General features: G+C 41.4%; 1 protein-coding gene across 1 annotated transcript in view; it reads left to right on the forward strand.

The window, feature by feature from the left end:
* Positions 1 to 22,387, forward strand: part of LOC116325252 (RNA-binding Raly-like protein) — a 63,103-nt gene that overhangs the window by 37,485 nt on the left and 3,231 nt on the right. The window contains exons 4-7 of the mRNA XM_039615075.1: positions 12,243 to 12,424; positions 16,002 to 16,115; positions 19,212 to 19,363; positions 21,604 to 21,649. Coding sequence (XP_039471009.1) covers positions 12,243 to 12,424; positions 16,002 to 16,115; positions 19,212 to 19,363; positions 21,604 to 21,636 — 481 coding nt within the window. The 3' untranslated portion in view covers positions 21,637 to 21,649. The remainder of the gene's footprint in view (positions 1 to 12,242; positions 12,425 to 16,001; positions 16,116 to 19,211; positions 19,364 to 21,603; positions 21,650 to 22,387) is intronic.

Here is a 22,387-nt window from a genome sequence, read left to right on the forward strand (position 1 = left end):
GAACTGAAAATAAAAGCATCAGTTTAAACAAAGAAGCAACCTCATTAAATGAGATCACATTTACTGTGATTTAGGAACTAAATTCACAGCTAAGGTTTTCTTTCTCATGAAATTACATTCAATTAAAACGGCAGTGATGTGGAAAATGGGAAAATAGAAGTGCCGTCTTGTCAGTGCATGTTTCTTCTTCTTCTTCTTGTACTTATTTTTGCTTGGTTTTTTATTTAACTTCATTCAATCTCTCATTTTTTTCACAACATCGAGATTTTAGATCCTGCTGGCTATGCTGTGATTGACTGATTTAAAAAAAAGAGGCTGTTGTTTTTAATGGAAAAATTTTAAAGGGAAAAGGAGGAAAAGGATAACAGACAAAAGCCTTGCTAGCTAGTGCTGTGGTGCTTTGATGTAAAAAATTACACTCTGTATGTTGACTTTGTCAGATTAAAATGAAATATAACCAAGTAACCGAAGCGACGTGTAACCACCCACCAGGGTGTGGATGTGTTAGAGAAGACAGCAGCGCTAAAGTTAGCCAAACTCACACAGGATCCAAAGGATCACGAGTGGCCCTGTGGTTTTTTACACTGTGACTGATGACGACATGCTCGCAACTAATAGTTTACATAGATGTTAAAGACACAGAGCACTTCCTTTTCCCTGACCTTAATGCTAAATGAAAATCTGCTTGGACACAGCCCCACTTCACTGACTTGTTTTCAAAGAATAGAATTGATTTTAAAAACAAATGAAATGTCTCAGCGCTTGTTGTTGCCAAATGTCTGGAGCAAATTCTATTTATAAGAAATTTATTCAGTAAAAACTGTAGAGCAGACAAGCTCAAGTGGTGCTGTGCCTCCTGAAAATGTAATTTTGAGTTGTACTTTTCTTTATTGAGGCGTTTCTTTTCATCGCCACATTTGTCAGTCTCAGGTTATGCCACGGTTCATTGTATTATTCTCAGTACCAGCAGCTCACAAATCAGCAAACGCGGGAGTGACACAAGTTAATTTGCTTTGCTCCAGATACATTTTTACAGGATATCTGCAGCCTGTAAAAGCCTGACACTGCTGAAGGTGACTTATTTGTGTGTGCACAGCAAATTCTGGACAACAGAGGGAAACTAACAAACACTACGCCCGTGTTTGTTGGAAAAAATTGCAACTACGGCAATTCAGCGTGACAGAGTCTACAATTGAGTGCAAAGCAGGAGTCGGGCTGCGTATAAATCATCTCCTCTCACTCGGCCAGTTATCCTTCCTCCCTCCACCACCTGCTGTGAACTCACCTGAGCTGCCGACTGTGTGAAGCTCAACTCACAGCAAGGCTGCAAATGAACCAGATCACACACTGAGAGGCAGTGAGACTCAAACGGCGGATTTCCTTGCAGATAGTTCAAACGAGGACATAAATGCAACGTGAACAAAAGCGAAGCAAGAATGACCTCTCACTATAGAATCAGGCTGCCCTGAATGTGTGTTTGCCTTTTCAAGACCGACACCTCAAGCTCCGCTGTGTACCGGAGTCTTCTAAAGTCAAATGTGAGCTCATCTGTGCAACAGCTAAAGCTTAGTCTAAACTGAGTCATGCAATGCAGCAATGATGAAAAGCACAGCAGCAAATCTACAACTGAATGGCTGAAAAATGAAAGAATCAAGGTTCTGCAGTCGTTGCCTGAAGTTACTGAACCATAAAGTGTACTTAGGCTTTCACAGACTGCTTTTGCTTAGTTTTTGCTAAAAAAAAATATTAAAATGGTTTAATAAGTCATATGTTGTTGTTCATCTCAGGTTGTAGTTACTTATCACCTGTGAGTGTTGCATTAGGAGCTTTAATAATTGCATTAAGGACGTGAAAAGCCTGATTTGTGCACTTGCTCCGACGCCTTTCTCCCGTCTGTGGTGAAAAAAGGTGATTCTGAAAAACAGCAACCTCATTTCCTGTCTTGACTTTCCCCAGTTAAAGGTTAAATAAAGACTAAAATAAAAAAATAAATAATAAAAAACCCTGAACAGCAGTGGACTGACAGCATCTGACCTCCCCGCCATGGGCTGAAAACACAGATCACTGCAGGCAGCCAAGGACAGGTGGAGGAGGAGGAGGATAACTGTATGGAGGTTGTAGACTAAGAGGAAGAAGATGAAAGGGAGGAGCAGAAGATGGAGCGAGAAAGAGGCTGACAGCATTAAAAACAAATCTGTTGGCAGCCGGCAGATAAACGCTCCACTCACTTTACATCCACACGCTCTCTCTCTCATCTACTGTTTACCTCCCTCAGCCTTATCCTATCTCTGTTCACTAGTTTGCATCATCCTTTTGTCTTTTCTACACACGTCTCCTCACTCGTGGCCCAATTTCCACATGATTTGTTTGTGTGGGGCAGCTCTGGTTGTGCTTCATGCATTGCAATTATGTACACTTATGTGTCTCAGTGGTTTGCCCTGTGACTGAGTCTTTTTAGCTCCAATTTCAGGATCAGAAAATGAGGTATAAAGACTAATTAAGAACTTTGATAGTTCCCAGTTTGTGCAGAGCTGAAGCCAGTCACTCCATCCAAGGTGAAAAAGTACACCTGATCTGAAACAAAAGACAACTTTAAGGCTAAAAAAGAGGACAGAAATTAATCCAACCTGCAGTTCCTCTAATGTCCACTTGAGACTGTCTACGAAAGTGAGTCAGTCCGTGTAGACTTCCACGTCCAACTTTATAGCAGAGGGAGCCGTGTTTACAGACTGCGACAAAAATGGTTTTAATTTTTGTGGATATACTTTTTAAAAAAAACATCCATTTTAATAATGTGAGGCTTGAAGGTTGAGGGGCCACTGATGGCCTGATGGAGGGTCACACAGGCGGCTGTAGCTGTTTGCTGCCTGTTAGGCTTTGTTGCAGCTAGTTGGAGTCTCTTATCTGGATGTCTGGACTGTGTTGGAGCCTTTTGAGAAATAATATGTCCTCCTTTAGATTTAGTTGTAATAACAGACAATCCAAAAAGCAGCTTTGATCTGCATCTATTTTACATGTATACAGTTTATGCTAACCCAGCTGGGTAGAATGAGTAACTCAGCAGCTGTAGCCTTTTCTGACTTCACAAAACCAACACAGGGGCAGCCAAAAAGTAACAATCAGGCTCCAAATCCATAAAATAATAAAAGCTTTCTGATCTGAAAAGCTGAAATCTCTTAAATTTGCATTCTTCTTAATGGCCAGTTGGGGGTGATAGTTTTGGTTGCAGAAAATGTTTCTGTGTTTTTGTGGCTGAGCAGGTAGAATGAATCGTTTATCAATGGGAAGGTTTATCCAGGAAAGTTTATAAGGATGACTTTCCAGGATTTGCTCACTGGCTAACAACCTGTCAATCACAAAATGTGCAATTTCACAGATCTGCCCCTCGCCTGTCGCACCTGGTTTCAAAACACTAACCTGGCAACAGTAATGGCACTCAGCATGAGCCTTCATATTGAACAGACCAGGATTACGGTACCAGTCAAGTTCACGTTTGCTGTGTACATCTTTCATATACAGTCTGTGGTCTTCCTGCCAAGACTGAGCGCCTTGTTTTTATGCTTTACCCATGGATCAGATGTCATTTTGTACAAAACTGTCCAGCATTAGAATATTTGACCCTTTCAGTTAGTTGGCTGTAGCTCAGGAGGTAGAGCAGGTCACCTACTGATCGGAAGGTTGGAGGTTCGATCCCAGGCTCCTCCAGTCTGCATGCCAAGTGTCCTTGGGCAAGATACTAACCCCAAGTTGCTCTCCGATGCATCCATCGGAGTATGAATGTGTGTGAGTGTAGTTAGAAAGCACTCAGTATAGAGGTAGTGCTTGTGAGAATGGGTGTGACTGGGTGAATGTGGCGTGTTGTATAGAGCGCTTTGAGTACTCTGGGAGAGTAGAAAAGCGCTATATAAGAATCAGTCCATTTACCATTTAAAGAACAAAATATGACCCATGCTGCATTCTGTGAAGATCCCCCTACAATGATCAGAAGTAATTTATTCATTTGTTTAGCTTCCTGAAGATTTACTTAAGTTTTTCAATGTTAGTCCAACCTGCCTCACTCTGTAGGAAGCAAGGCAGGATGCAAAGCTGTGTCAACACTGCTGCCCTGTAAATATTTATAGGCGTTTATCTGCTGGGCTGCGGATTATCAGCTTAGTGTGGTACAGTAGCCCCCCAACCAACACAAGCACAACACGTTCACCTGTTGTGACTGCAGGGACAAACACAGCGGGACGTCTGAGTGTGTTTCTGTGAGCGTGCCGATCATACAAACCCACAAATCAAGAGTGCTGATAATGCCCTAAAACATCTGCTGTACGCCTGAAGTTTGCTTTCACTGCACTGAACTGTTTGTGTGACACACAAAATAAAAAACAAAATGCTGAACTTTATTAGGAGATAAAAATAAAGTCTCTTTGAGGAGATGTCAGGTCTGTCAGGCACCGTCAGCGACGCAGGCAGTAAAGTTTCTGTTTAACGACACGATGTTCCAGCCCTCTTTGCACGAGGGCTGCTTGATATTTTTAGCTTCTCTTTTACCTTCCCCATCAACTTTAAACTCTATTGAATTCTAATAAATTAAAACTATCAGGTGCCCTCTCAAGTGGTTTCCATAGACATGAGCATTAAACACAAGATTCACAAACACTATGTATGTACTTATACGTATGTATAAGTCATCACTTATATTGCTTTTTAACCTTTATTTTCGTACTTATCGATGTAACAGTCAGTATAAAACTGAAAAGTTTTAAAATAGGCAGTTAATACAATAATACAGTATCCGGTTGTTAAATGATGACATGTAAACCCTGGTTCATTAGGGCTGTTGTCATTTTAGTGTAGTGTTTTAATGCTTTGTATCTTGTTTTATTTAATCTGAAGCCCCGCCAAAAAATATTCAGTGATCAGTGCCGGCCTCTCTGGGTTTTTATTACCAGTAGTCATCTGCAGCACATCTTAAAGCCCATTACCGCACAGATTACAAGACACCAAATATTTGAACGGGTTAGAAAAGAATCACTCTGAGGCTAACAAAGATATGAATGGGTACATGACGCTGAGAATTAGGAATTTTATTATACTGAGTAATGTCAACCATGCTGCAGTAGATTAATGACAATGTATTATGACTAAGCTGATGGTGCCCATGGATCATCTCAAGGGTTCCCCCGTAACCATAGCTTTGTAGCTAGCTACCATGTGGCACACAATTATATACCAGCTATCCTAACGTCAGTAACCATACAACCGTCGCTGTTGTTTAGTTTTTTGTCTTCATTTATGTCTGAAGTGATAGCAGCCCTGTTGGTTTTAATTTTTCAGAAACCTCTAATTCAGAACATGGTGTATCATCTTTAGGTGGAAACTAGCGAGCTAACTTTATGTCCTGTTTTTCATGGATGTCTGGATGTTAAACTTGATGGTCACACCTGGTAGAGCAGCCACACTGATCATTTTATTAAATATGAGAGAATCCGAACAGTTTTTAACTCTCAGTCATGCTGCAGAGTTTTTTTGAGTTTGGAAACTGAAGAGTTTTGACCTGGAAACGGCTAAAGACATCAACTTAAGAGGCAGGTATGGACAAAAGTATTGGGTCACACCTCTTAGTCTTTGAACTCAGGTGTTTTCAGTCCCATTGCTACAGGTATATAAAATCAAGCACCTAGCCATTCATTCTGCCCTTAGAAACATTTGTGAAACATTTGGGTTGTTGTAAAGAGCTGGTGAATTGGAGGGTGGTGCTGTAATAGGATGCAACTGTTGCAACAGTTATTTCTCCTTCAGCTGTGTTATATATTATGGCAAAGTGAAAGTACATAGGAACCACATCACCTCAGCGATGAAACCTCAGACCACATAAAGTTGGGTTGCCGAGTGCTGAGGCCCATAGTGATTACAAGTCACCAGCACACTGCTGACTCAGTAATTCAGCTTTATTAGTAGAGCACCAAATCACAGCAACAGTCACCTCAAGGTGCTTTTCTTCTTCTTGGGTTCTTGGGTGTATTTATTTTTTCCCATTTTAATTTACAAAGCTATGAATGTGTATAAATTCGGCAGCAGTACACGCTCCATGTGGTCATCGGATTCTGTAGCTTCACGCAGCTTTGCTTCAGTTTCACTACTTCTGTTCTGGCCATCATAGCAGACGGACGCAGTACAAAAACCATTATTCCCAACATACGCTGCCATCCTCTGACACGTTACAAACACTAAATGTGCTGATGTGTGTGGCCTTCAGTCATTCATGGCTTCCTAATTTGTCATGAAATCCTCAAAACTGGAAGAACCCGTGCTCTAGATGGAGTTAAATTCTGAAACTGAATATTTCTGCATGTTTGTAGGTGCACACAGCTTCTTTCCCCGGCTTTTAAAGTGTAAATGATTTTTTTTCTCATGTCACAGAAGAACCTTTTAAAATGTACTGAGCGTGTGCATGTGTGTGTGTGTGGGTATGCATTTCTATTTGTGTGACAGTGAAAGAGATGAAGTGTATTCATGTTCCCCCTGCAGTCATTGCTCCTCCAGCTGTAGATGGCTGCTGTGATAGGCAGCAGAGGTTGGCGAGTGAGAGGAAAGGCTTCTCCTCATCCTCGCAGTCGCCTCCTTTATCGCTCCCTGCATCAAATTGGAGCTGTCAGTCAGCTCTCACCCGCAGCACAGCACACTCTATCAGACCGCAACAACCGCGGGAAAAAACACGGCATCAGCGAGTGGCGACATAACACCAAAAGGGAGAAGGTGCAGCGAGTGCTGAAAGGAGGGCATCTGGGATTATTTGATGAAATGAAATCAGTGCTGGTTATCCGCTTATAGAAGATAAATCACTCTGTCCTTTAGAAAGTTTCATCTCACCTCCAGCAGGTAACGCGGCCCGACAGAGGGAGCAGCTGCAAATGATTTAAGACCAAATTCACTTTCAGCTGACTTTCAACTGCAGCTACATACAAATGGCACAGCTTTCATTCTCAATTAATTTCCTTATAAATCAATTTGATACTTTCATTACAAGTAAGGAGAAAAACTAGGCTGTATGAAAACAACACTTAACACTTGTGTCATCATGCTGTGTCTTAAAATACAGCTTTAAATTGAAGTTTTTCTTTATTTTCTAACATATATATCCTGGAATATGACAGATGTGTCTGATATTTTAAATAATGAGGCCAGCATATCTACAAGTAAGTGTGAGCCAACCACTCTAAATGCTCAAATTCATGTTTTTTTTTTTTACTCTTGGCTCTGCATGAAGTCATAGACAAGGGCTATCCCTTATATGGTCATTACAGCGGCTGTCCTAACCTTAGGTTTGCAAGAGACAGCCAATCAGAAGAAAGTTAGGACCACAAGATGACCTACATATGTATGATTTTGAAGTCTGATTCATGCAAAGCTATGCTGGTATAGTCCAAGAGTCCCCTTTGATAAATAGGTGTTGCATTACTATATACAGTGGCTTGCAAAAGTATTCGGCCCCCTTGAACTTTTCCACATTTTGTCACATTACAGCCACAAACATGAATCAATTTTATTGGAATTCCAGGTGAAAGACCAATACAAAGTGGTGTACACGTGAGAAGTGGAACGAAAATCATACATGATTCCAAACATTTTTTACAAATAAATAACTGCAAAGTGGGGTGTGCGTAATTATTCAGCCCCCTGAGTCAATACTTTGTAGAACCACCTTTTGCTGCAATTACAGCTGCCAGTCTTTTAGGGTATGTCTCTACCAGCTTTGCACATCTAAAGACTGAAATCCTTGCCCATTCTTCTTTGCAAAACAGCTCCAGCTCAATCAGATTAGATGGACAGCGTTTGTGAACAGCAGTTTTCAGATCTTGCCACAGATTCTCGATTGGATTTAGACACCAGACAGGTCAGGGATAAAGTTATTGAGAAATTTAAAGCAGGCTTAGGCTACAAAAGATTTCCCAAGCCTTGAACATCCCACGGAGCACTGTTCAAGTGATCATTCAGAAATGGAAGGAGTATGGCACAACTGTAAACCTACCAAGACAAGGCCGTCCACCTAAACTCACAGGCCGAACAAGGAGGCGCTGATCAGAAATGCAGCCAAGAGGCCCATGGTGACTCTGGACGAGCTGCAGAGATCTACAGCTCAGGTGGGGAATCTGTCCATAGGACAACTATTAGTCGTGCACTGCACAAAGTTGGCCTTTATGGAAGAGTGGCAAGAAGAAAGCCATTGTTAACAGCAAACCATAAGAAGTCCCGTTTGCAGTTTGCCACAAGCCATGTGGGGACACAGCAAACATGTGGAAGAAGGTGCTCTGGTCAGATGAGACCTAAATGGAACTTTTTGGCCAAAATGCAAAACGCTATGTGTGGCGGAAAACTAACACTGCACATCACTCTGAACACACCATCCCCACTGTCACATATGGTGGTGGCAGCATCATGCTCTGGGGGTGCTTCTCTTCAGCAGGGACAGGGAAGCTGGTCAGAGTTGATGGGAAGATGGATGGAGCCAAATACAGGGCCATCTTGGAAGAAAACCTCTTGGAGTCTGCAAAAGACTTGAGACTGGGGCGGAGGTTCACCTTCCAGCAGGACAACGACCCTAAACATAAAGCCAGGGCAACAATGGAATGGTTTAAAACAAAACATATCCATGTGTTAGAATGGCCCAGTCAAAGTCCAGATCTAAATCCAATCGAGAATCTGTGGCAAGATCTGAAAACTGCTGTTCACAAACGCTGTCCATCTAATCTGACTGAGCTGGAGCTGTTTTGCAAAGAAGAATGGGCAAGGATTTCAGTCTGTAGATGTACAAAGCTGGTAGAGACATACCCTAAAAGACTGGCAGCTGTAAGTGCAGCAAAAGGTGGTTCTACAAAGTATTGACTCAGGGGGCTGAATAATTACGCACACCCCACTTTGCAGTTATTTATTTGTAAAAAATGTTTGGAATCATGTATGATTTTCGTTCCACTTCTCACGTGTACACCACTTTGTATTGGTCTTTCACCTGGAATTCCAATAACATTGATTCATGTTTGTGGCTGTAATGTGACAAAATGTGGGAAAGTTCAAGGGGGCCGAATACTTTTGCAAGCCACTGTATTTTACCTAATAGTTTCCAAGGTAACGGTTGTTAACACACACACCAAAATAAATAATGGTGTACCATCTAAAATAGTCACGGTTTTGAATTTCCCAAATTTAAAAACTCAGAAGCAAAACATTTTAGAAACAGAAGTGATTATGCAGTGTCATGAGAAAAACTTTGGGTTCTCTGGGTAATGCACAACAATTAGTTTGGACATTTGTGGAGAAAGAAATCTTTTTCCCAACCACTCTGTAAAGGTATGTTCTGCATACTTCCTGTCAGTTTTAGAGTGTTTTCACACCTGCACCTGAACTGTGGTTTGTTTTCCCTGTTTGGGAGGGTATAGGAGGAATAGGAGGGTAACAAGACACAGCTGTGGACAATCAAGACAGAGAAGGGAAAAGTAAAGCTAAACACGTGACACCGGAGCTAAATAACTACCTACCTAAAGCAGGACGTAAGAAGCAAGAACAGGGAAATGCAGAATAAACTAGATAGACAGAATGAACTCAGAAACTGTAATTAAGGACTAGTTGATAAAATTCAAAATGGACACAAAAACTAGCATAAGACCTAAACAGGGAACACTATAATAAGCAAGAACTTTCAAATCAAACTGGAAAAAGCTACAAGTTCTAATCTCATCAGCTGATTTGGATCAGAGCAAACGAAGAACGGCTGCGAGGAATGCTTTGCATTAGATGACTCTTACATGAATGTCAAGTTCGCATCAAGTTATCCAATAAGCTATATATCTCTGCTTGTTTTTACAAACATTAGTCTTACTGTTGAGCGTCATTGCTCCTGTTACAATCATCAATCATTAAAATGATAAAAAAGTAAAAACAAAAAACAAACTGGGCTTCCTGTACAGAATGGCAGCTTTCCTTCAGTCTGATGTGCTGTATTTCACATACAGTTCAGAAAGAACTGCATAAGTGCATGCATGAAAAATAAACCATAAAATATTTAACTTTTATAACATGTACCCGTCCAAATATTTACAGTTTGGCCTGTATGGATTTGTATTTTACTATCTGCTGTCCAGCGTCACTTTTAACAAACAGGGAGAGAAGGTGTAGGTAATGTTTTTAGCAGGATATTGATTCAATTTTGGTTCTCCAAAAATCAAATTAATATCCTGCTAAAGCAGTGAGTGAAGCAGGATGGGAAAATTTTAAAATAAAATACAGTGTGAGTGTTTATGGTGACGAAGGAATATGCCTCATTAATAAGCTTTTAATAGTTTGGAGTAATGATGCAGCTCTTTGGCATAAAGCAATGCGATGTACTCAGTTTCACTTGGATGCATTCAGTGTTGGTTTGTCTCTGTGTGTGAGATTTATTTGAAAAGACTCTTAACCTTTAAATACTTTTTAATTATGCAACCTACCCTTTTATCCCTGACTCCTAACCTCAACCTTTCTGCCATTTTATACGTGTTTGCATCTGAAAGTATTAAAATGAAATTTGGTTTTTAGTTGGGAATTAAACTCAAAGATCACAAAATCATTAAAGCATCATAAAAAAAATCTATACAGATAGTTTAAGGAGAAGTTATTCAGCTTCTCAATGCAGATTAATAGAGCAGATTAGAGCCTCATAGTTTGGTTTCACATATCAGGAATGAAGCATTCTTGCAAGCAGATGAATGAGAGGACCTGACGGACGACTCATGACCTGTCCGCTTGAGCAGACTGCCCTGTTGTCTCTGCTCTTTAGTATTCAGGCCTGTAATTGGATCACATCCACACTGATGCTCTACGAGTTGCATGTCATCCTCATATTAAACCTCTTCCTCCATTAGTTTGATTGGCATATTCAACCTCTGAATGGAGGGAGCAGTGTGACGTTTATTTGAACTAAATCTTAACATCAGACCGCCCGCAAATATTTAGTCAGGAAATGTATGAAATCTATTTTCCATGCACCTATGTTGCATGTGTTTTCCTTATGTTTGCCTTTCGTATTTGCAACACATAGGTACACAGGCAGCTTCGTTGTGGACCACATGGCACAGTCCACTGGTTTTTGAAGCCTCAACATTAACACTTTGGTCACCAACGTTTTGGGATTTTGGAGGCAGAAGTTATGAAATCTGGACAAAGGATGACTTTGTTGGTTACCGACACAGTCTGTATCCATAAAGACACAGATAGCTGCTAATTAGGGCTAAATAACAGAATAAAATCTTAGACTTTGATTCACCAAAACTTGAGCACAGGCCTCCTCATGTGAGTGCATGGGCATATATCAAGGAGAGACGACATCAGGCACTCTACAGATCCACGGTGCACAGTAGTAGAGTCATATCTTCTAGTAGAGTCAGCTGTGCAGAGGGACACTTTTTAGAGCACTGAGATGTTCACACAAATGCTTTGAGAGAGGAGTAAAAGAGGCCAGCTCTGTCTACCTGGACAAGCACCAGTGAGCAAAGATGGAGGTTTATAACGTGAACATCAGCCACCCTATAATGCAAACCCTTCTGAGACACCTTAGCCTGTGTGACCTCAACCACAGTGGTTGAGGTCACACAGGTTGAACCACTCACACGATGGTAGGCTGGGGCACCAGCTCCAAACTATACTCCTATTTGCTCTGTTGAGTTTTTGGTTTGTCTTTGATTTTGGTCATCAGATATTTAAATTAACCTTGAGTCTTTTTATCTCCAGATCATAACAGAAATCTCTCGTCACTCAGACATCTTACTGACGCAATACTGAAGCATCAAATGTGGATTAATCCACCACTTAAATTCATGGATTCCTCCAGATTAAGAAAAATAGCTGTATTAGGAAATGATTGACTGTTGTTTTAAATGAAGGTATATATTTTACAAGTTCATTCTAAAGATTTGTGTTGCAAGCCAGAAGAGAAATAAAAGCCTTTAAAAAATATAAAGATTATTCTTTGTTTCCTCTTTCTGCTTTTAAAACTTTAAAAACAAAGATTTTTGTGTTTAAAATGACTTCAAACAAGCTGCTCTTCATAAAGATGAACTCTGCTCACGACATAAATTTGCCTTCATTTCATTGTAACAATAAAGCAGTCGAGATGGAAACGAGCAGCATGACGCTACCGCCTCAGGCACTGGTGCATCATGGGACTCTGTCTGCGAGGGTGTGTGTATTTAAAGCTTGCATGTGTGTGTGTTTATTTTCAGTGTGTTTGACTATCAGCGAGTTCCCTCTTCGGTCCCAGCGGATCCCAGTCCTGTAAAACAGCCCCGCCCTTCATCTTCATCGTCCTCCTCCTCTTCATCGTCCACGGCGGCTCTGAGAATGAGGAGCAGCAGGCCGTCCAGAAGGAGCAACAACACACACACCTCCGCCTCCAGCAGCAAATGTAAGAGGATGCTGTGCTGATAGAAACATGACTTTGAACTTTTAAAGTTTAAACAGTTTCATATAAACAAAACTACAAGGTTTATATTACTGATATTATTTATATTATAGGTCGATTATAGGGTGATGTAGCCGTGGATATTAGCCCTTGACTCTAAATAATGGAACAATACTGGCAGTGGGCATGCTTTATTTTCTATATTTAAAGTGGTAACATTTCCTTTATTTCATTATTTAGATATTTATGCACGTTCTCATATCCTGCCAACACAGAGAAAAGTATTCACCTCATGAACTGAAGTCCAGTATTTCATCTGTTTTGTCTCCACCAGCTTGGAAGTGGTGGAGACAACCTGTGGTCATATGAGGTGTGTTTAACATCTATGTTTGTGTTTAGCAACATAAAAACCCAGTTTTTCATTTGTTTGTAGCCTTGGGCGGCCGTGCATCGCATCCTCTTTGCCGGCTATTTTTAAACTCTGTTGAAGGCCCATTTTTTCGGCCTGCACTTGTGTAGGTGAGTGGCGCTGATCACAGTGATCTTTCACCTTGGATTTCATTCAGCTTAAATTCAGAAAGGAAAGATGGTTAATAGGACAGGTGCTGAGCAAAGGCCCCAGTCACACACCTATTGCCAACTGCCTGGCAACCATCAGTCGCTAGGGAAAAATGAATATTCCCTGATGAGCGAGTGGTTGCAGGAGGCTGTTTGCTGGTAGTGAAAGAGTGAATTCAATTTATTCAATTTTATTTATATATCATTAAATTACGACAACAGTGCCCCCAAGGTGCTTTTTCCTGTAAGGTAAAGACCCGAGAATAATACAGAGAAAACCCAAACAATCAACCCCCTTGCCCACCATGTTCAGATACAGAAACCTATAATCAGCATGTTTGACCAAATACATAACTATGATCAAGTTGATTCCTTTTTTGATTTAACTGTCTTTATTCTTTTCCTCTTTTTTGTGTTAAAACACGGTCTTTTCGGTGTATCATTTAGACACTCATGAAATAATCACACGGCGCTCATATCTGTAAGTGGAGATTCCTTCATATTGCACTTAAACACGGAGAAAGCTCAGTAAGCTCGTCATGGCAGATTCTGTTAACCAAAGACAGAAAGTCTCCATCAAACGTGGATTTTTGAAATCACCTAATAAGCGCCCTGTGTTTGTGTACAGGGCACAATAAATAAAGTAAAATAATAGCACTTGCATGTTAACTGTACATATTTGCGTTCTTTTACCTTCACAGTGCCTAGTTGTCACAAACTGTCCCGAGTCCTCTTCTCTTGCTTTTCCAGTAAACTGTTTTTCATGTCCCAGAGAGATGTGCACTTTATCCATCCACTGAGATCCACCTAATGAAAACATCAGCAAACATTAAATCCGGAGTCGTGGCTGTAACTCGAGTAAAGGACGAAGGGAAATACTGTGGCACGAGAAGTTCAGGAAGTTCAGCTGTTAAAAGGCTTTTATCGAAAAAGGGCAGAGACACCAACTCCCCGCTGCTGCCAGAGGACGATACGCAGGGGTGTTTAACGCCACTTCCCTCACCAATTAACGGCTTTTAAATTTCAGACCCACACATGAGCCTCGGCCTTGATGTTCACATTTGTACACAGTTGTGATGGTGATGTTCAGCCTGTTTTTTCTCCCCCTTTAAATCTGCAGCTCCTGTGGAAACCTGCTGCACTCTGAGGATATTTCCTCTCCAAAACCCTGTTTCATGTTATCTCCCGCCTGTGTGACAGCTCATCTCGGTGGTAGGGCCCCAGGGTGCTGGAGAGAAGGCGGGTGAGGGGGGGCGCTCCAGATGGTCTCTTCATTAAAAGCTTCTGTACCGCAGGGCTCTCCTCTCCTGCTATAACCCAGCCGAGCCTATCAGCTCTCACAATTAGACCGAGTTAATAGTGCATGGAAAATAAGAATTGTTTATACTAGTTTATTACAAGCCTTAATAGTTTTTACTGCGCCCCATCACAAGGAAATTAGATTGCCTTTGCAAGCTTCAGAGGTCGAAAAGCTTTCAGGATTGAAGTAGTTTTCAGGGTCATTTGGAGAGCTGTGTGCGGCGGCGTCAGGCCATTACGGAGCACAGCGAGGGCGAGGGCTCGTGCAGCTGAAGGAGGCGGCAGCGCAGCACTAAGAGTAACTGATGGTGCAGGAGCGCGGCCTTGACGACTGCACGGGTCACTGAATGACACTCGAATCTGCATGGAGCTGTAAAACCCTACTGCGGTCAGCGCTGACTTTCAAGTTTGCTTCGGCCCACTTATGAACAGAAAATTACCCTGAAACACATCAACGCAGCAAAGACAGCAGAAGAAAAAAGAACTGCTCAGAGTGGTTTTACATTACATGTTGCTTCCTGTTGTCATTTGTGGGCTCAGACCATCTACCAGTTGTTGATTCTCGCTGTGGGAATGTGGATTACAGAGGTTCATCAAAGCTGCTTGGTGATGGGATTTGAGATTTTCTTCCACACCCAGCTGCAAAGATACATTTCTTTATGTTGCTGGATTTATGCACGCTGATATTGAAACAGACAAATCACAGCTGTCTAAAATGATTTTGTCTGCTGCTGATTTGTCTAGACTGGCACTAAGATGCCCAAAACATGGGAAGACAAAGGGGTGTAGCATCTATTTTGCTTTAATTTAGCTTTTTACACCCTTCTCTAAGCCCTCACTGTGATTTCCATGTGTGTCGCTAGGATATCAAATAATTTAAATGAAACCCATGTTTTTAATAACTAGTGCCACTGTCCACGTGTTAAGTCTTATCTGTACAACACATACATTTCAAATGTAGGTTTGACATTAAACTGCAGGTCCAGGATTCAAACCCAGCTTTAGGTTTATGTTCTAAACAACTGCACATTTGTTGCTTATAGGTTTTTACGTGCATTTGTTTTCATACTAAAAAGCTGTATGTATTCTACGTTACACACCCTCCTCTTGTGTTTGTTTCCTCATTTCCTTTTTCCTGTCTCCTCTCTCACAGATCTCTCACAGTGTAACAGAGTAATTGATAAATTGTCCTGCCTCTATTTAAAGGAGGCTGAGAAAAGGGTCTCTTTCTCTCTCGCAGACCAAGCAGCTCTTCAGCTTCCTCAGATCGATCCCTGCTTCTTTGTGGGGATTTACTTCCTTTGCTTTTGACATGAATGTTCTGTTTTTTTCACAGCTTTATTTGCTTGTTTAATGTTCTTACCCCATTAGCTTAGGGAGGGAAGCTCTGGGTTCTACATTTCACTGAGTGGTTGGCGCAGACCACTTCCACCTTTAGGTCATTCTGCTTCCTGTTGAACTAAAGGAATCTTGTTAGTAAACTGAATCTCAAGTGTGGTCACTGAGGCAGCTTGAGCCTTCATCTTCTCAACACTTGACAACATGTAAATAAAGCCATGCATTAGCCGGTCACGTTCGCATAACTTTATCCGTTGATTTTAACATAGAACACTTTTTAACCTGAGTAGTCGTTATAGCCCCATGCGTCAGTCTTTATTTTATTTTATGCACATGAGCCAGATTAATCCCCCTCTCTTTGCTACATCTCTCTCTGTCTCCGCAGTGAGAATGGCAGAGCTTCTTTCCATCAAAAGGGAGCTGAAAGTGATCAAGGTTCAGATCGATGGCCTGCTGGACTGCGTAGACAAGATGGACAGACAGAGGAAGGACGGCTCAGGTAGAGAAAATAATAATAACAAAATTGAATCCTAACGCATTAATTGCAATTATTTTCAAAATTAGAGCTGCTATATTTAGTCTAGAGTGTGAAGCAATATTTCTGTGTGGAGTTTGTATACACAGCCCGTGTTTGCGTGGGTTCTGTCTAGATACTCCAACTGCCACTCACAATCCAAAGACATGCAGTTAGTGGGATTAGGCTAATTGGTGATTCTAAATTGCACATAAGTGTGAATGCCAGATTGGTGACCTCTGGTGATCTCTGTGACCCTGATAAAGATAAGAAGAAGAGATTGGATGAATGGATTAGCTTCACCAAAACCTTCCCTTACTTCCATGTCTTCCACATGAGTCATCTTCTAGTGAAGACCTTGACTTTTCACTTGACTGCTACACATATTGCTTTCATTTCGAAATGCATCAACTGACCCCCAGACCGCACATCATGGATAAAATTTGTCAAGGTGCTGTAGTGGTAAGATCTATCCATCTATTTTCTTCAATCCCCCCGTGGTACTGGAACTTAACGGGGGGTACACCCTGGACAGAGACACAGACAACCATTCACACCCACATTCATATGGCCGATTTAGAATCACCAGTTAGCCTAGCACTACTAAGTGCATGTCTTTGGTCTGTGGGAGGAAGCTGGAGAGAACAAACACAGACACAGTGAGAACATGCAAACTCCACACAGAAAGGCCCTGGCTGCACAGTGGATTCAAGCCCAGGATGGAGGACTGATCTACAGTAACTATAGACTATATATAAATTCACCCCAAGGTCAGACAGCATACCTTCAAGAAGTCAGGCTGGCTTTTTCTGCCTGTTTGAAATCAATGAAATCAATCTCCTAAGCCCACGACAGTCTAGTTGTTGTCTTTGGTGCTTTGCCAGAATATGAAAAGGCCTGTTAGCAGGAATGTAAAATCAGGCTTTGAAATATATTCAGGACTACATTTCTGTTTACAAACTGATGAGAAACATCTAACGTATTCAGTCTCGGTCATTACTTTAGAGGTGTTCGACTCTGACACGCATCCCGTTTTTATTAAATGCCTATATCAACCTCAAACATCAGTCTGATCCAGGTCTAATCCTTCCTGAACTCTAAATTTGAGTTTATTACAGCAAATGATCCGTCGGAGCGTTCGGTGATGCAGAGAGAGTCGCTGTGTTTACCATCAGATGTGAGTCAGCTATCATACTGCATCTGTGAGTAATGGTTCAATGACAAAACTGCCACCAGTGGAGCGTGGATTATGACAGTGAGGTAAACAGCGATAAACACGGTCCTCATAACCTTTCATAAGCTCCCCTTCAGCGCTCAGGAGTTATCCTGTCGTCCCTGTGCATGTGTGTGTGTGTGTGTTTGTGTGTGTGTGTGTGTGTGTTTGTGTGTGTTTGGGTTTTATCTCCTCGGGTTGATAAATAGATGAGGAAATTATCCGATGTGACACGTTGACGGTCTTCAGTTTTTTGCGATTATTTCCTAGAAATGTGTTCTAAGACTCAAATGAGAACTTCTCTCGCACACATGCAGCGAGTCGTCGAAGAGGGAGGTGGGACATTTTTAGAGGTTTGCATTAGATCTGAAAATGTTTCAAATAAAAATTGAAATTACAATATTTTGTTGTGACATAAGTTGTGATTTTGCTTTAATGAGACCTAAAATCATCCATAACCACGTCTCGACACTGTTTAATGTCCACTTATTTATCGACAGAGAACTGTCACAGTGACTACTCTCTATATAATAAGGAGAAATCAAAGGCTTAAAGACAAAAATTTGTTAGAAATGGACTGTATTTAATGTATTTAAAATATGGATTTGGTTTTGGGACTTTGAAGTATCAGTGTTAGCATTTTGACATCCTCCACCAAAAGCGATCATATCAAATGAGGTGTGCAGGATCAATAACCACCCTCTGAGTCTCCTCTGGTATTAACATCAGCACAAAAACGGGAGCTTCATGGCATCGACTTCCATCGCTGAGCTGTTGCATGTGAGCAGCAGTTTAAAGCACACTGCCACTGGACTCTGGAGTAGTGGAAACGTATTCTGTGACGTGACAAATCTGATGGATGAGTCTGGGTTAGGTGAATGGAGAACATTACCTAAAAGACTGTGCCAACTATAAAGTTTGATGGAGGACAGATAACGCTGTGGGGTGTTCTTCTGGGGTTGACCTGGACCTCTTAGTTTCAGTGAAAGGAAAACTTAATGCCTCCACTTACTGAAACTGTTTGGACAATTCTGTGCTTCTAACTTTGTGTGAACAATTTGGGGATGGACCACCTTTGACTCTGCCCCAGTGCAAAACAGAGGCTCATAAAGACACATCTTTAGGATCAACTTGAAAATCAGTGTTTGTCTTTTCAAATGTTCTTCTGAATAAATGGGCAAAAGTCCCCACACGCACTCCAAAGTCTTGTCAAAGGAGTGTTGTCGCTGCGAAGGGAAACCAACTCCATATTAATACCCAAGAATAGATGTAGCATTTAGGTGGCACGATATTTTTATCCACGCAGTGTAGTGTTTCATTTAAAAAGCTCCAAACAGCAACAGCAGCTCCAAGGCAAAATTTAAGGCCCTGCCGGCACAGGAGGAAACTGTTTGTTGAGGGTTGATGCTTGGTTTTAGTATTAAGGCCTTTATACAGCAGACGAGTGAAATTAGTGCAAATATTTTGGACACTCAGCTATTCTTAATGCAGCTCTTCACACCAACCAGACGTGGTCCCAACTCCGCCAACAAGAGCTCGAACAGCCACACTGACATCCTGAAATATGGACAAAAGTGGTAGATGATACAGCTTCAACTCCTGGATCAAACCATGAAATTGTCCCTGCTGCTGCCTTCTCCTGAGAATCGAATCCATTTGGAAACTTTGTTTTTTATCCTTGCCTTCTTTAGAAACATCAGGACCATTATTTCTACTCAAAATGTTCCTGTATTCGCATACGAACAATTTTGAATTTTGTGTCATTTTTTTTTGCTGAACACTTGGTGTTTAAAGCTCTTTAAAAAAGGTTTAGTCTAAACACACCATAAGAACAACTGCGTGTGTGTGTGTGTGTGTGTGTCTCTAAGAGTGTCCTCAGAGCAGGGAGCCCAGTGTGTCGGATTCCTCTCGCCGAGGTTCAGTCAGCAGTCTGGAGCGAGAGAGTCCAGAGCCAGGAGAGGCCAGTGAGGACGAGCCGCTGCACTACCAGCACTACTACCCCTACAGCTACACCCATAGGGTAAATATACACCCCTGCTTCCCCACAGCTACGCCCATGCTTCCATTGACTTACAGAATCAATAGCACTGAAGATGTTCGTATCCATTTCACATACGACCAAATTTTAGCTTTGCCTCCCGATGTTCAAATTGCAGCCAGCTTTCAGACACAGTCTCATGCTGAATAAATAGGAGTTTGTTTTCTTCTTTTAATGATATTAAACAGCTGTGGCATCACACAGCAGCAGGAAGCAGTTTACGCAGGTGTTACGGCAGCAGGGACTCCATCAGTTATTTTCCTGACATTTCACTGTGGTCTCACAAAACCAGCTTGAATGGGTTTCTGTACAACAGCTGATGTGCTGTGCTTACACACAGCGATTATTCTTCAGTGCACTAATATTTGCAGTAATGGTGTGACATTGCATTCACTGAACTCATCTAATTGCCTAAGTAAATGAAAATAAGACAGCAGATGGTAAGCCTAATAAAAAGTAATTACAGTAATACATTTGCTCAGTGGTTCTCCAACTTTTTGTTTTTTTTATTCCTTTTTCTTGTGCCTGTAGTCTGCGGGAGAATGTTCCCTTGTCACAAATTCCAAATGAAACCCTTTCCCGTGGCACAACAGTACTGGATAAACATATACTACTCACTCAATATACCACTACTCCCACTGTTGCCACTACTGCAGGGTAAATATTGAGTATATGGAGCATAGTTTCAGTACAGACAGTTCAGAAAATAAAGCCATAATCCTGGCAAATGGAACAATCTCCTATAGACCTGTTAACATTCATTGATTTATAGTGACTTGTTTAGAAAGTCTCAATCCAATCTGCAAGCCTCTTTGCAACCGACCTCCACCGCAGATACTCCATTCATGCTCGTCCTAACTTAATCATTTATGGACCTGTTGTTATGGCTGCCCACTCTATTCTGTGCTGGGGTCTTGCTGCTCCCGTCAGAGATATACCACCATTATAGATGTCTGCCACTGGTAACTTCTTTTGACAATAGCGGTCCTGACAATAAATATATATAGGCTCCTTCATGGAATATGTATCACTATTACTTAACCATTCTACTACACAGCATAAATACACCCTCACAGGGTAAACACACAGTATCTTTTTCCCTATCAGTTACTTTTATAGGATGAATTTAGCTACCCATTGGGTTAATTTTACATGCCTGCTACCATCACAGGCTAGTACAGACGTTTTACTACTACCCAAACAAGTTAAACCCTTTTAATACTCAATCACTATCCCACAGAATGCATAAGTATCCCTATTACAAACTAAGCTAGTCAAACAAGACTATGTAGCTCCCACAGGGTAACCTCAGTAACCTCCCCTGGTGCTCAGCTCTGCAATAGCAGCTAATGCAATGCTGCCCTCTTGTGGAGAATCGGCTAACTCTGACTCAGATGCCTTAACACGGGTCAAAACTCTCAGAATTATTTTTCACTGTTTCACTAGTTATTATGGAAATTATTTTAATAATCAGTTAAACATTTCTTTTGGGAAAAAGAAAGTAAGATGTAAAAAATAATGCCCGCCACGATTTCCATATATCCAGTTAGAGTTTGAAAAAACAAACAGTTCATCTCTCCCAGTCCATCCCTTCACCTGTCTTCATAAATCACTCAGTCATAGACTTACTCAGCAGTAAATCTGTGACTCACCCACACTGCAGAGAGACCATCTGCATAATTCCTGGTGGAAGATGTGTTTACCAGTCGCCTCGCAGGTCTTTTGATTCAGGATCTCACCGGAGTGGAGCGGATCGGCCGAGCGGAGGAGCGATGCTTTCAGTGTTTCTGTTTCTTTACAGGGAAACATAATGACATAGAATTAGCCTGCAGGCTTCCTATACCTGCCTGACAGAGCGAAGCTGCCTCATTAATCTGAGAGGAGGCAGAGAACAGACCGGCCCTTAATCTGTCGCATTGTTCCTCTGACAGGAAGAAACCGAGTGTACATGAATAAAAGAGTGTTTTAGCAGGCTAATTACCATTTACCTCTTTGTGTGTGTGTGTGTGTGTGTGTGTGTGTGTGTGTGTGTGTGTGTGTGTGTGTGTGTGTGTGTGTGTGTGAAACAAAATGTGTTATTATGAACAGGAAATGAGCATTTATGTGGACTGTGAGGATAAAGGACTTCCGGCTGCAGTGAACATGAGGCGACGTGCAAATAAAGGCTAAAGCAGTGTTTTAATTAACCCACTGTCCTGTTAACTTTCTCTTTCTGTTTTCAGATAAAGCAGTCTGATCAGGAGGAGGACCTGTGATGCTGCAGTTCAGGTATGAAGGTGGCAAGCTGCCTGGCCTTATTTTGCTTTTCTTTGTTTTCTTTCGTGTGTGCCCATCTAATGGTGGATGCTCAAATTAAACACAAACTGAAAAAGGAAGCCAAACTCATCAGTCTGTGTGGTGTTTGGGTTTGGAGGGCATGGTGCTTTAATTTATGGCTGTAGACATAACTGAGCTGTCTGTGCATTTTTGAGCATCTTCAATGAAATTATTTGGGAAATAATATTAACTGTGAAGGATTACAACCGTACAGTTTATGAATACAGCTCGTTAACCACTTCCGGCTCAATAATGCTAATGCACTCAGTCCAAAAGTAATGTGTTCTGTAACAGTTGTCTATTTATTATGCAGGGACAAACTTTCAAATAAAGGATCCAGCATTTGTACAAGTATTCCTTATTAGTCTTAGTTTTGGACATTTGTTCCTACTCTTTGAGCTGCATGATGTCACAGAAATCAGAATCAGAATACTTTATTGATCCCTAGGGGAAATTATCTTTCGTTACAGTGCTCCATTATAAACAAACATTAACAGAGACAGACAATACACTAACTAGGAATAGCACAATAGAGGTTATCCATAATATTGGTCATCTCAGCCACACAGCTCTAGCTCTGCACAGAAGCCCCGCCCACACAAAGCTTAAACCTTCTGTTTCCAAGGAACAGCCAATCTGAAGGAAGATGGGTTAAAAAAAAGAAAACCAAAATCATGCGAGCTACTCTGG

Source organism: Oreochromis aureus, linkage group 7 (assembly GCF_013358895.1).
Source record: "Oreochromis aureus strain Israel breed Guangdong linkage group 7, ZZ_aureus, whole genome shotgun sequence".
Taxonomy (NCBI): domain Eukaryota; kingdom Metazoa; phylum Chordata; class Actinopteri; order Cichliformes; family Cichlidae; genus Oreochromis; species Oreochromis aureus.